Source organism: Trichechus manatus, unplaced genomic scaffold (genome assembly GCF_000243295.1).
Source record: "Trichechus manatus latirostris isolate Lorelei unplaced genomic scaffold, TriManLat1.0 scaffold00075, whole genome shotgun sequence".
Taxonomy (NCBI): domain Eukaryota; kingdom Metazoa; phylum Chordata; class Mammalia; order Sirenia; family Trichechidae; genus Trichechus; species Trichechus manatus.
Window position 1 is genome coordinate 88,103 of NW_004444011.1, and position 15,903 is coordinate 104,005.

The 15,903-nt window shown below is 35.6% G+C and overlaps 1 protein-coding gene across 1 annotated transcript in view; it reads right to left on the reverse strand.

Moving 5' to 3' along the window:
- Positions 1 to 15,903, reverse strand: part of YME1L1 (YME1 like 1 ATPase) — a 42,591-nt gene that overhangs the window by 1,534 nt on the left and 25,154 nt on the right. Inside the window, exons 9-18 of the mRNA XM_004380510.3 lie at positions 12,223 to 12,313; positions 9,725 to 9,877; positions 8,847 to 8,979; positions 7,515 to 7,577; positions 6,098 to 6,210; positions 5,066 to 5,221; positions 4,085 to 4,236; positions 3,071 to 3,197; positions 2,908 to 2,981; positions 2,147 to 2,233 (exon numbers count right to left, since the gene is read on the reverse strand). Coding sequence (XP_004380567.1) covers positions 2,147 to 2,233; positions 2,908 to 2,981; positions 3,071 to 3,197; positions 4,085 to 4,236; positions 5,066 to 5,221; positions 6,098 to 6,210; positions 7,515 to 7,577; positions 8,847 to 8,979; positions 9,725 to 9,877; positions 12,223 to 12,313 — 1,149 coding nt within the window. The remainder of the gene's footprint in view (positions 1 to 2,146; positions 2,234 to 2,907; positions 2,982 to 3,070; positions 3,198 to 4,084; positions 4,237 to 5,065; positions 5,222 to 6,097; positions 6,211 to 7,514; positions 7,578 to 8,846; positions 8,980 to 9,724; positions 9,878 to 12,222; positions 12,314 to 15,903) is intronic.

Genomic DNA, 15,903 nt, shown 5'->3' on the forward strand with positions numbered 1-15,903 from the left:
CATACCACCAAGAAAGCAGTGCTGGGAGAAGAACTCGTCCTTTGGACCCGGGGTTCCTGAGCAGAGAAGCTCCTAGTCCAGGGGAAGATTGATGAGAAGGACCTTCCTCCAGAGCCGACAGAGAGAGAAAGCCTTCCCCTGGAGCTGATGCCCTGAATTTGGACTTCTAGACTACTAGTGTGTGGAAAATAAACTTCTCTTTGTTAAAGCCATCCACTTGCGGTATTTCTGTTTACAGGAGCACTATATAACTAAGACACCTTTTTTAACTTTCTTTGAATGAAACTGTTTTATAACATACTTGTTTTACAGACTACTATTAAGTTTTTATTCTTTTGAATTTCATATACATTTGATCCTAAGATGCTACTAACTGGTAATCACTTCCCCTCTATAGCAATGTAAGATTGCCACTTAGTAGAAAAAGAGTACCTAATGCCTTTCCAACCTATCCTTGTAACGAGAAAGAATCCATTTCTGGTATTATTTTTGAGTTTTCAGAAATGTATTATAGCCAAGAAAGAGCATTTCCTATGCTGGAGTTCTAGAGTATTAGATCATTTACAACTTTTCTAAGCATTCCTTCTACCTCCTTGAGTTACTAAAATCTGGCTCTCTTCTGTGGGGACTGCTTTCCCTAATCCCTCTCAAAAGCAACCAAAAAACCCGTTGTCATCGAGTTGACTTTGAGTCATGGAGACCTCACGTGTTACAGAGCAGAACTGCTCCATAGGGTTTTCTTGGCTCAAATCTTTACAGAAAGGAGCCCTGGTGGCACAATGGTTAAGCACCTGGCTACTAACTGAAAGTTTGGTGGTTCAAATCCATCCGGTGATCTGCTCTCGTAAAGATTACAGCCAAGAAAACCCTATGGAGGCAGTTCTACTCTGTCACATGGGGTTGCTAAGAGTCAAAGTCAACTCATGGCAACCAACAACAATCTTTATGGAAGCAGACTGCCAGGCCTTTCTTCCATGGTGCTCCGGGTGGGTTTGAACCACCAGCTTTTCGGTCAGCAGTCAAAGGCAAACCATTTACATTTGTAAACTGGAGTTATTCATCCCCTCTTATCTTAGATATTTCAGGGTAGAGAGGTGAGCTCTTTGTTCCCATTACCACTTGCAGACCATTACTACCCTATCCTCTTATATAAAGCACTATTCTTTTGAGGTCCATACCAGTTGACTATACCCCTACCCAACCTTCTTCATTGTGCCATCTAACAAATACCCTAACACATTCCTCATTCACTAAATGTTTTTGGTATTTGGCTTGGTCTTCCTTTCCATCCCGAGTTCTGCCTTCATGGATGGATAACTTCAACATCCTCACAGAACACATATCCAATGTCTCCACTAAGCTCTAGACCCACTATCTTCCAACTTGAAATTTTCAAAGGCACCTCAAATTCAACATGTATAAAAGTGAACTCATGATCTACCTACTTCCCAATCTTAGCCCACCTCCAATGTTCCCTCTCTTAATGAACGGTACATTATGGTTGCATGAGGCTGAAATCTAGAAATCAGTGTTAATGGTTATCTCACTCCTCACGTCCAAAACATCACAAAGACACTGATTCTACTACATCAGTATCTCTCGAAACCTTTCAAGCTTCTCCATTTCCAAACATCTATTATGTTATGTCTGGATTACCCCAGAAGCCTACTAACTGATCTCATGAAGCTACTTGTACACGTTCCTTTACACTTATCTGTTTTGAACACTGCAGCCAAGGAGACCTTTGTATTCTGTATTCCCAGCATATAGACACTGCTGGGCACAAAGCAAATAATAATATTTGCTGAATACATAAATGACAGAATGGGAAAACAGGAGACACAGAGACTCCATAAACAATATCCCCCATTCTAATACCTTTTATGGTTTTGTAGCTAAAGCAGGATTGAACTTTTTTAGCCATAAACTGTTCTTAGCCATGGACAGCATAAAAATGCAGTCCGTGACCAGAGGTTCCCTAACAACATATTTAAATCATGTTTGAAATGGTGCACCTATTATCTTTATTATATACACAGTGGCATTTCTAACAAACAGAGGCCTCCATTTATTATCATTTTATAAACAATTATTTAGTCACATTCTATCCAAATGAATAAAAAAAGCATAAAAATATTATAATTACCCTTAGAAGGATTCTTATTTCTTGTTCAATAGCAGATTGAGTTTCTGGACTCAGTTTCCCTGTATCATTGTAGGTCATAACTCCAAGCTAAAAACAAAGGGAAGGAAGTATTCAATAGAGAACCCCAAAAGCACTAATAAAGGTAACAGAAAGTACTAACCTACAAATAAGGAAACAAATATCGTAAGGGCAAAGATGAAATACAATAGAAAAATGAATGTCTTGAAGGCAAGGAACTTTCATCATTCTTCTAAAAGTATAAAAACTAAGATTAAAATAGTTAAAGTGTGAGCAAGACAGAAAATTGAAAGTCGCTAAGTAGCTTCTTAAAAAGCCTTGAAAGGAAGGTCTTCCAAGTTCAGAAATCCACAATTCAGATATAGAAGTGCTGCATGTAGTCACAGTGATAATGTGGAAACATGAAACATATGGAATGGGGAAAGTAGAGCTCAGCAACTAGGCTCTTTTATGCCATATGAGAAGGTAAAGAATGTATTTTGTTTTATCGGTCTGGTTAGCTTGTGAGATAATAACTTTCTTTCTGAGCAGCTAGAATTAAAAAAAAAAATGCTATATTTTTGTAACTCAGAGAATAAAATTTAGAACAATGTTTAGAATGAACTCTTTCAAATCCATCTGAAATGAGACAAAGGAAAATGGTTTATTATAATGAGAAACCTCTCTGACAAAAAGGCAATTCGCACATCATCATAGCATAAACACTTGATACATAAGGAAGAATTAAACTTAGCTATTATTACCTTTTCACTCATTCCAAATTTGGTAACCATCCGCTTTGCTATCTTAGTTGCATTATCAAAATCACTGGAAGCCCCTAAGATAAAATATACATATAATTCAATTAAAAAAAATACACTTAAATCAGCAAACACATTTGAACTACAGCCATTCTGTAGAGTCAACCTGTTGTAATATGGTCAGTTCCAAATATAAGCTCCTCTGCTACTCTTCCTCCCATACTAACATCCATTTGTGCAAGTAGCTGGGCTCTCGTTTCATTCCATCTGTCATTTTCAGGTAACAGGGACACCTAGATAATTAAAAAATAATCAGGTAAAAACCAAAGGAAAAAAATCAGATATAGTTCTGAAATAGGTTAAAAAACATAATTATTGTTTAGCTCTCACTACAGTACTTAATACCATGATGCTAAAACTCCAAAGACATTTAGTAGAGATGGTCATCAGGTAAATAAATAAAAAATAAAAACCAAACCGGCTGCTGTCGAGTTGATACCAACTCATAGCGAACCTATAGGACAGAGTAGAACTGCCCCACAGGGTTTCCAAGGAGTAGTTGGTAGATTCCAACTATTGACCTTTTGGTTAGCAGATGAACACCATGATGCTAAAACCCCAAAGACACTTTAATAGAGATGGTCATCAGGTAATTGATGGAAAAATCAGCTATTTATAAAGATAAATATTTTATAAAGCAAAAGTGTATTTTACAAAGAATAGGTGGATAATATTGCAATAGGACTGTTTTATTCCCAGTTGCCCAAAAATGTTAAGCAAGTCTATAATTGGAAAGATACACTATGAGAACAGAATATGTACTAAATGTGAAAGACCTTAGAAAACCTATTGAACCAGTCACTATGACACATAATTTTTTTCTTTCTGGAGAGAAGAGCAATTAGATATTTAATTAAGAATTTCAGTTTCTGTCATTCCTGAACTAAATTTTACAAAACAAGTACGTAACAGAATTATACTAAAAAATACTCCTTTTGAGAAGATAAATTTCACAAGTATCTCTGATTTCAAGAAATGAAGTATCAAAAACTTAAGTAGATAAATTTTCTTTGAAAATGTTTTAATTAGTACTTTCCCACATAAACAACATTTGCTATACTTGCTACATTTCCTACATTTGCTCTTTTTGAAAGCAAAGAAAAAACTACAAAACACTTACATGTCCAAGTGTTGGCCCTCGTGGCATGATTGTAGCTTTGTTGATAGGCATTGCATCTTTAGTATAATATGCAATAATAGCATGGCCTGATTCATGATACGCAGTGATGGTTTTGTTTTTGTTATCAATTTCCACGCTTCTACGTTCAGGGCCTGAAGATAAACATTTCAGTAAAATAATCCATTAGAAAGGATTTAAATTAATGAAACCCATTTTCCTTAAATCATTTTTAGAGTAACATGATTTGATCTTATTAATAAATACTTTGACCACAGTAATACTTTCTTTAAAAAATGAGAATTCACTCTACAACACAAGCAAACCCTAATATTTCCGTCAATTGAAAAGGAAACTGTCAAAAACTGTCATCTTAATCCTTATGTCAAAAGGGAAAGCTTAATTCTAATTCTAAAAAATAAACCTTCAATTTAACATGAATGTCATAATTAACCTGTTTCGAAGTCAATCTAAAATTAAATACCGAGAAGAAATAAAATTCACCATCCTTTTATTAGCAATATAGGACAAGAGGAAATGCATGGATCTTTCCAAGACCACTGTAATCACATGAGTTATTGGAATATATTTGCTCTGTAAGAGGCCAAATTGTATTGATATCTTCAAGTATATATTTTCATGCTCCCATACCTTCCTTTTTTATCATTCTCTCTCTTCACTCAGAAGGTCTTCTAAGATAAAACTAATGAATGTGCTATACTATAAAATTGAGTTCTACATGGCTGACAAGATGAATAAAATAAATGTTACTGCTTATTGGTGTCTGACTTTCAAATTGTGAGTTTGTAAAAGTATTCATTACAAATCTTGAATACCCAGACACTGAAGTTTTAGAGTAAGATTATATTCAACACAGCCACAGGTTTCAGCTGTCTAAACAGAATATGTACAAAAAACTAAAAGAAAAATCTGTTCTTTAACATAATGAAAACGATAAGGCAGACAAAACAAAAAAAAACCTACCCATTAGAATTTTATCTTTGGAAAACTCTAGTTCCTTCATGGTAACCATTTCTTTTCCATCAACAGCTGCTTTTAATGCAGCTTGGTTCACAAGATTCTCCAATTCTGCTCCAGAAAATCCAACAGTACCTCGAGCTATGATTTCTGGATCAACAGCTATATAAAAAGAGAATATACTGTCTAAAACAGAATCCAAGAGTGGTCATTATTTTGCTTAATAAAGACAGTAAAATAATTAATACTTGATTCTGAAGGATGCTAATAGAAAGTGCTTTACCATGGAAAGAATTCACAATCCCAAGAAAAAAGGAAACAGCTATTCTGAACTATAATTTAAAATATTTATTTTAATAAAAGCTCAACAATAAACTTATTTTACTAAAATTCTCAGAGGGAAAAGCCAATTAAATAGCTTTGTAAAAAACAAAGAAACAGAGTCGACCAAATATGAAATATAAGCCTTTAAATATGGCTTTATTGTTTTTTATTGTTATGAGCCTAACCACAAACTGAAAAAGCAAACTCACAGACAAGATTTTGCTCTATGAATTTCATCTTGAAATGTTTTAGACATAAAAGCTCCCCTTACAATTAGCATTATAGAAAATATACTTGGTTTTCTGAATTCATTCAGCTATCTTTGAAAATACTGCAGGTTTAATAGCTTTGTTTATTACCAAAGTGGGTCCATAATATTTCCATACATTATGTTCTATAGTTTGCTTTTCCCCTATATGGCTCCAAACTAGCTACATGAAGAACTACTGCACTTTCTATTATTTTACATTCTTCTTCCAAAAGATTTTAATGTGTATTCATCTTAAAATATATTATCTGTCTGAATAAAGAAGACTTTCTTTGGATTTAAGATTCAAAATAACAGAACTTCTTGGGTACAAAATAATTAAAGAATGGACTTTTTTTTTTTTTTTAAAGGACATATAAATGAAACATTTATCAAGTAAGGACCACAAACAGGGTGGATGGATATTTTAGAAAGTAATAATGTTTGCACTGTAAAATTAGACTTACATTGATCAAACTTTATTTTATTGAGATACCATTTCAAAATTTCTGTCCGACCTTTCACATCTGGCCTTGGAACTGTAACTTGCATGTCAAAACGACCAGGGCGTATTAAGGCGCTAAATGAAGAACACACACAAACAAATATAAATGAATAAGCTGACTTTTTATGGTGAAGTTCAAGTTAAATAGGATTGACTCTATAAAGAGATGACGGTAAGACAACAGGCTGCAGCCAGAGATTAGATAGCCATCCGTCAGCGGAAGCTTGTGTGTTGCTATGATGCAGAACAGGTTTCAGCAGAGCTTTCAGACTAAGGTAAACTAAAAAGAAAGGCCTGGTGATCTACTTTTGAAAATCATCCAGTGAAAGCCCTATGGATCACAACGGTCTGATCCTGTTGTGTACTGGGGTTGCCATGAGTCGGGACTCAACAGTTGCTAACAATAACAGAGATCAGAAGGAGTTTTGAACATAAATGTTCAGAGAGTTCCTTTTAAAACATGGCTCAAATAATGGTCACTATTAATAACCTGAACGAAAAACAAAGGTTCATACAGGTATGTTTGCATCCATGTAACACACACCCTCAGAAACAAAAGCATGCAAGGAGGTCCATCAAGAAACAAACAAGTTAATAGTAGTCTATTATGAGAGCTACAAGAAGCTCTGGTGGTGTAGTGGTTAAGTGCTCAGCTGCTAACCAAAGGTCAGTGGTTGAACCTAATAGCTGCTCTGTGAGAGAAAGATGTGGCAGTCTGCTTCTGTAGAGATTACAGCCTTGGAAACTCTATGGGGCAGTTCTACCCTGTCCTACAGGGTGGCTAGGAGTCGAAATCAATGTGTTTGTTTTTTATCAGCATTACATGCACATCTCAGCTGCTAAGTACAGAATGCCAGACTAGAATCTCAGGCAAAGACAATTACTAGATTAAGTAAAAATATAAATAATTTATTATTCTATAACAAAAACAATAGAAGTGTAACACAGATTTTAATTTAAAGATAATTTTAATACTACAGTAAATTTTATTTAAAAAATGCTCTCCACCAAAAATGTTTTTGAAATATGTAAAAAAAGTTATCAGAACCTTTTTTAGCAGTTTTATTGAGATATAATTCATATATTAGAGATTCACCTATTTAAAGTGTACAATTCAGAGGTTTTCAGTATGTTCAGAGTTGTACAAGCATCATTACAATCTAATTTTAGAATATTTTCATCACTCCAAAAACATCCATTAGCAGTCACTCTCTATTCTCCCCAGATCCTGGTAACTACAAATCTACATTCTGTCTCTATGAATTAGCCTATTCTGGACATTTTATATACACAGAATCATACAATATGTGTTTGTGATGGGCTCTTTAATCCGTGCTGTAGCGTATTTAACTACTTCACAAAAATCTTTTAATACTTACTTATCTAATGCCTCTGGGAAGTTTGTGGCTCCTATGATGATAACACCTTCATTGGGTTTAAAACTATTGAAAAAAAAATTAAAAAGAGAACCTTTTTTTAAAATTGTTAATTAAAGATAGCACGCATACACACACTCTCTCTACAAAATTATCTTAACCTTCATAACAGCGAAGAACAGGAATTGTTATTTTTATGATCAAAAGAATAAGGCATCTCTAATTGTTATAAAAAGTAACAAATGCTAAGCTACTGCAGGTCAATAAAACTACTAACAATAAATCACCAAAACACCAGTGATTATATACCTTCACAATACTTAGTCTACTTTGGAAAGAGATGAATTAACATAAAAAGCGTGGGCATAAATGAATATAAAATGTACCTGACTAATTTTTGGAAAACTGTTTTTAAGTCTATCAATTCAAATTTTTTGCTCTTAGACTTTTTATTTGGTTCTCAAATGTCTTATAGGACTTCATGATACATTTCTGATCCATTCACATTAACCCCACCATTTGCTTTTTATATTATGAAAATTGATGCAAGCTTTAAATCTATTGTGGTAATCACCAACTATGTGGGAACCACTGTACTCTCCCATTAACTTCTTCAAACAGACTACTAGCCTTAGCTTGAATCATTACGTCCTGGTGATATGTGTAATATACTAAATGAGACAAGAGGTGTTATGGATTGAATTGAATTCCCCAAAAATATGTTATGTCTATGGTTATAATCCCATTTGAGAATGGTTGTCTTTGTTATGTTAATGAAGCAGGATAAGTGTAGGGTGTATCTTGAGTCAATCTTTTTTGAGATATAAAAGAGATTAAACAAGCTAGCAGAGCAGAGAAGAGGGAAGACAGAGGCCACGCCACACGAAGATCACCCAGGAGCAGAAGCTCAGAGAGACAAGGACCTTCTAGCCTTCTAAACTGTGAGAAAATAAATTTCTGTTTGTTAAAGCCATCCACTTGTGGTATTTCTGTTATAGTAGCACTGGATAACTAAAACAAGAGGTAAATGACACAAATTAAATAAAGGAGCTAATACATCAAATACCCAAAGACATGGGAACAACAGAATACTGACAGAAAAGCTTGCCTTGACTTCTTGCCTGATGGACTACTCTGTTACCTACACAGCATTTTTCATATATCTAGAATGTTATCAAATGCTTTATGGGAGCAATCTGCATAAGATCAAGTATACATGTACAAAATGCTGGGAGGTATCTGTTACTAATTCTAAACAATTGTTAAAATAAGATAAATTCTAATTTTTTAAAAAATATCACCAAATTCTACAGATAAAAGAAGGCTGTCAATTACCCATCCATTTCAGCAAGAAGTTGATTTATAGTCTGCCTTGAATATGGATGCATCGGAGATTCAATTCTCTTCCCACCAACAGAATCTAATTCATCAATAAATATAACACAAGGAGCATTTGCTTTTGCTTCCCCTAAGAAACAGAAGATTCAAATAAGAAAGAAATCAACGTATTTGAACAAAAAACACAATACAATTATCAAAAGCCAACAAAAAAATATATAAAAGAGAAAACACACAAGAGATCATTTTTTTAAACTGATTTAAGAGCATACCAAAAAAAGACAACGAAAAAATTCCAAAGGGAATACTGTAAAATAAAAACAACTGAGTATTCACTCTTCTTACCAAAAAAAACAAAAAACAAAAAACAAAAAAAACCCGTTGCCATCGAGTCAATTTCGACTCATAGCGACCCTATCAGGTAGAGTAGAACTGCCCCATGGGGTTTCCACGGAGTGACTGGTGGATTCGAACTGCCAACCTTTTGGTTAGCAGCCGTAGCTCTTAACCACTACGCCACCAGGGTTTCCCCATTCTTCTTAGCTGTTGAAATTCCATATACAGTCAGGTTTGAGGCTAATTACTCCTTAATTACATACTATAGAACTGACGAAGGAAATGAAAAAACACTAAGAGGTTTTCGGCAGCCCCCAACCTCATACAGCATTTCCCTAGCTCCACTGACTGTTCTACTTGGAAAAACAGTACAGATCTGTTTTAGCGCACACAATAAGGTATCTAAAACCCAAACCCCACAATGGCTATTTCAACCAACTATCAATCATAAGTACTTAACAAAGAAAGGGTAAAGAACCCTCTTCCCCTAAAAATTAACACAATTTAGTGTTTCAAAAAAATGGTACATTAAGACATACTAAAAAGATTTCTGATCCGGCTGGCTCCCACACCCACAAACATCTCATCAAATTCTGATCCAGAAGCATAATAGAAAGGAACATCAGCTTCTCCAGCCACCGCTCGGGCAAGAAGTGTCTTTCCAGTCCCTGGTGGTCCAACTAAAAGAATTCCTAAAATAAAAAGTAAACAAGAACACTTCAAATTTTTAAAAAATCCTCTCATAACAACCTATAAAAGAAATAACTATTAACTTATATAATATTCGACCATAAAGGCACATCAACAACCAATATTTAGAAACAACAGAACAAATTTATCTCTGCTAATGATTCACTTCAGGATCTTCTCAAAATCAATTTTCCTATGTCATTCAAATACTACTTATGTTAACAATAGACAAGACAGAGAGAATCTTGCGGCAAAGGAATATAAACCCGTTTATCACTAAACAACTAAGATAAAAATCACATAAAAGATTAAAAGACTAAATTAACCAACCAAATGTAATGCACAAATCTAGACTGGATCCTTTTTATAAAAAACAGGTATAAAAAAATTCTAAGAACATTTGGTGAAAATTTGAGAAAAGACTGGCTAGTAGATTATATTAACGAATTCGTGTTAATTTTCTTTGAGTATTGTGTTTATTTAGGACAATGTCCTTATTCTTAGGCGATACATACCAAAGGATTCAGGTGTAAAGCAGGTCGATGTCATACATACACACACACACACACACACACACACACGTACACACCCCAAAACCCTAAATTAGCAAAGTTTTAGGCAAACAAACACTGTCAATCACTGTCGAATTCTTACTAGAAATACTTGGCAACATTTAACAATAAACCTTAAAAACAAGCCCTCCCCCTTTAATTCAGCAATTCCATTTCTAGAAATTTACTCTAATAAAATAAATAAGCATGTGGGCAAAGTCTTGAGTTATTAAGATAATCATCATAGTGCTATTTTTAATAAGAAAACATTACAGACAATATAAATGTTAACTATTAAGAGGTTTGGTTAGATAAATTACAGTATAACCACAATTGTAAAGGATACCATAAAGCTGTTAAAGATTATGTTGAGTAACTGCAAAGAAACATCAAACCTAAATTTGAGTTAACATTCTAGAAATAATTAGCCTGTAGTCTTCAAAATGAACAAGACAATAAAGACAACCCTCCATCCCCCCAAAAAAACTAAACTCAGGAATTGTTTCAAATTAAAGGAAAAACTAAATGTAGTGTGTCTTCCTGGAATGGAAGGATAGGACCACTGAAATGTGAATAAAACCAAAAAACCAAACTCATTGCCATCGAGTCGATTCTGACTCATAGGGACCCTATAGGACACAGTAGAACTGCCTCCAAGGAGCGGCTGGGGATTTAAACTGTGCAGTCGTAGCTCTTAACCACTGCATCACCAGGGCTCTGAAATGTGAATATGAGAGAGAGAGAGACAGAGAGAGAGAGAGAGTAAAATGTGAATATGAGAGAGAGAGAGACAGAAATGTGAATATGAGAGAGAGACAGAGAGAGAGTGAAATGTGAATATGAGAGAGACAGAGTGAAATGTGAATATGTGTGTGAGAGAGAGAGAGAGAGAGAGAGAGAGAGAGAGAGAGAGATGGTGAAAAGTGGTGGCAGGAGAGACCCAGCAGCAGGAGACAGTGCAGTGGGCTTCCCGGTCCACAGAGAGAGAAAGCTGAGTGCCTTTGGGCAGAGGCCTAGGGCCAGGGAGAGGTGTGCCTGACAGCACGGCTGGGAAGAGGCTGTCCTGATGATAGAACTGTATCCTGAGTGTTCCTGAGCCTGAATTATAACTGTTACTTCCCTAATAAATCCTATAATCTTGAATATGGTCTGTGAGTTCTGTGTGGCCACTGCAATGACTTATCGAACCCAGTGGAGAAGCAGAGAGTGCCACAGGAGGGACAGCTGGTGTCAGAATTGGTAAAGATGGTGGAGAGAAAAGGCATGTCTGACCTCTGCCTCATGGGAATCAGCCTTGGCCTGTTGGTCTTGATTCTCCTTTCCCGTGAAGTTAGAGGTCAGACACTGCGCCTAGGCCGTTTTTACATACTGGAATTTATGTTTAAAAAAAAAAAAAGTCCTCATTCTTAGGAAATATATACATTGAAGTTTTTAGGGGTAGAGGGGTACAATGTTTACAACAACTTACTCTCAAACTATTAAATATATGTATATAAAGAGAGAAAGTGAATGATAAAGCAAATGGGGCAAAAAATCTTAACAACTGTTGAGTCTGGGTTAATGGTATTCAGGAGGGGGATTCTTTGTACTATTCTTGCAACTTTAAGTTTGAAACAAAAATCAAAATTTTTAATTACAAAAAAAGGTTACAGAATATGTTCAGAATGAGTATATTTTTTATAAAATAGCAAATTCGGAACTAAATTTTAACCAGTTAAATCTGATAAAAGTTACAGTAGTAATATATTACAGCATTATTTTTTAGATCAAATCATGGTAAAGGGAAGATACCTTACCTTTTGGAAGTTTACCTCCAAGCACAGTAAATTTTTGTGGATTTTTCAAGAATTCAACAACTTCCTGTAATTCTTGTTTAGCTTCTTCCACCTAAATTGATACAATTTTACCAAATAATTTTAAAGAATAGATCAGGTTATCAAGGCTTCTTTCAAATTCCTGTATTTAATGTGGATTTCGAATTAACTAGGCTTTCCAAGCATATATACGTTTTAAACACTCACACAGTTTTCTCCTGACTTATTTCAAATTACACAGTCTCTTTACCATCCCAACAAATAAAACATTTTGACCTGCTTATGTTTTCTCATGACATAGTGCTTCCTCCAGTTAACAAGGAATGTTTTATTCAAAACTCTAATTAAATATGTCAGTGGCATTTGATATGAGCAAAAAGACTCACTAAGCAAGTTTCAAATCCAGAACTTTTTTTGACCTGGTTATGTGCTTCAAGGCAAAGGTGGTATGTGTACTTACTATATTCACAATAAGTGACTCCATGTCTAAGTTATAACATTAATTTGTGATTAATTATAAAGTTATTTCATCATAAGGGATTACTACTAGGTTATAAATGACTCAGTTCCTAACAAATATCATGGGACAGTGTCTAAAATTAACTCATGGTGTGCTCATATTTTATAAAGAGTTATAGCAAAAAAAAAAAAAGGACAGAAGACAGAAAAATAACCATTTAATCCTCATAATATAAAATTCTGCAGAGTTGAAATCCCCAGCAAGGATAAAGTCAAAACTGACCAACATGGATGGCAGGTGAAACAACAGAGTAACTTAAAAAACTCTGGTAGAAGATAAAGATACTTATGAAAAAAGGTATGCAATTTTCCTGTTGTCACAAATGCAAATACCTATGGAGCTAGAAAGATAACCAAAATGAGCAAAGAGGGCCAGATGTAAAACAATAGTGATCACAACAGGATGACTTTCAAAGCAAATGTCCATTAAAGGAGGCAACAACAATGAACTGGCTCTACCAGACTGCTGTTACATAGGATTATAGGACCAGCGCTCTAGATATTTTTTTTTTCCTCAGGAAGGAGGGGGAAAAGAAAGAAAAAACCCTAGAAATATATTTGGAAATAAAATCTCCCAATTTAAAAATGTTAGCTACTGATTGAAATTTTAAAATGAATGTGTGTGTGGTGTTGTATTTATTTTAAATTACACTGGTCAAATAATACATCTGTTAACCCAATTCAGCTCACTGGCAGCCAATTTGTAACCTTAGATTAGGCAACAACTTTAAATAGCTCTCAGTGAGAGAAAAGAACTCAAGTATATTGAGCAGGGTTTAAAAGAAACTACTTGAGAAAGAGCCTGCTAAAACATAAAACACTGTTTTGGGCCAAAGGGCACTTTGAAAATCTAAAGTTGAAGTCCAATTATCTTACAGAAAATTTCCCAGAAGTATGTCCAGGAAATATGGTAATTTTAGAGAGTAAGCAGGGCTTTTGTTAGGCTTCTAATAGTCTTCGAAAGTTATTGTGATTAAATTATTTTAAATTTATGAAAATTTTATGAAGTTAATAGTTAAAAGTAGTTTGTCCACACCAACACCTGAGAAACATACATATGTTCACCAAGAGACATGTACAAGAATATTCACAGCAACACTACTTAAGCCAAAAACTAGAAACAAACCAAATATTCATCTAAAGCAGAAAGAATAAACATACAGTAGTGGCATAGTGGTTAAGAGTTCGACTGCTAACCAAGAGGTCAGCAGCTTGAATCCACCAGGTGCTCCTTGGAAACTACGGGGCAGAGACTCTACTCTGTCCTATAGGGTCGCTATGAGTTGGAATCAACTTGACAGCATTTTTTTTTTTTTTTTTGTGGTATTTATATATTGAGATACTATACAGAAGTGAAGGAGCCCTGGTGGCACAGTGGTTAAACGCTTGGCTGTTAACCAAAAGGTTGGCAGTTAGAATTCACCAGCTGCTTCACAGGAGAAAGATGTGGCAGTCCACTTCTGTAAAGATTTATGGCCTTGGAAACCCTATGGGGCAGTTCTACTCTGTCCTATAGGGTCACTATGAGTTGGAATTGATTCAAAGGCAATGGACTTGCTATACAGAAATGAGAATGAATGAACTACAACTCTACATAAAAGCATGGATGGCTCTCACAAATACAATGTTGAATGAAAAAAGGCAGATCCAGAAGAGGACATACTACATGTATTAAATTTATATAAAATTCAAAAATCGGCAAAATTAATGCATATTAAACAAGATAATCATTATCCCTGTTATGTCGGGAAATAGTGTCAAAAAAGAGGCACTAGGGAGGTTATGGTAATGTACTGTTTCTTGAGCTGCATACTGACAACATAGATGTGCTCACTTTGTGAATTTACTGAACTATTATACATTTGGGAAACCCTGGTGGTGTAGTGGTTAAGAACTACAGCTGCTAACCAAAAGGTCAGCAGTTTGAATCAACTAGGTGCTCCCTGGAAACCCTGTGGGACAATTCTACTGTCTCATAGGGTCGCTATGAGCCGGAATTGACTCAACAGCAACGGGGTTATGATACATTTACGATTTGTGCACTTTCCTGTAAATATGTTAAATGTCAATATAATTTATTTTTTAAAAAGATATTAAAAGCATTTTTTTAAAGTTTTCAAAGAAACCTATATATTAAAGTAAGATCAATATATTTGTTCACAATAATGGACATAAATAATGCCAACTATGAATTATAGGAATAAAGGAAAAAAGATTAAACGTCAACTACTACTCAAACTATATTTTCTCTCCCTAACGTACGTGGCAAGAGAATTCTTAGTTAATGAATATAAGATCTGTGAGGGAAAACAGGGTTAAGGCAATGAAGTAATGAATATAAAAAGCCCTTATTCACCTCCGGTAACATGGCATTCTAGGCAGAAGCACCACACCGTCCCTCCACAGCAAAGATCCAAAAAACTAACCCAAACAGAGAAAACAGCAATCCTGAAATCCTAAACATCAAATGAAAAGATAAAGAACTCAGCCAAGCACCAAATGGAATAAGAAACTGACAGAGAACAGAGACCGAGGAGACATACATGGAGAGGTCCCCTATCAGCTAATGCAGCATGGATCTGCCATCTTGGACTCCTATCAGAGACCAGCAAATAGGGGTACGAGGAAGCAGCTTCACGGAGCTTCTAGCAGGAGACAGAAAAACTGGTAAACAGCGATATACGCTTTCCCGCTCCCCACCCTTCTTCACCCCCACTAGGCCTCCTCTGCTTCCTGTGGCCACAGTCCCTTGGCTGGGAAGCACCGGCTACTTGGATTCCACCTACCCGCACTGGCCAACCCCGAGTGCCATTTGTTGGCTGCTGGCGTTGCTTTTTTCTGCTTCTTTTGATTTCTTCCTTACCTCTCACCACCTCCCCCTCCTTTTGGTCAAATACCTGGCTCTGTGTGCCATCTTTGCTTCTTCCTGAGGGGCTGTGGAGCTCCATTCAAGTGTGGAACTGCTTCCTGGTCCGTGCTGCCATGCTGGTGGGATCCCAGGGCTCTTTTTTGTTTGTTTGTTTTCAATCGTTTGTTTGTTTTCTTTTTCTTTTCTCAAGTTGGGAGCCCGTTCTGGCCAGGTAGTGCTGCGTGGCTTGGGACCTACCCCCTCAGCTTGCGCAGATCCGCAGAGGGATCCCTGAG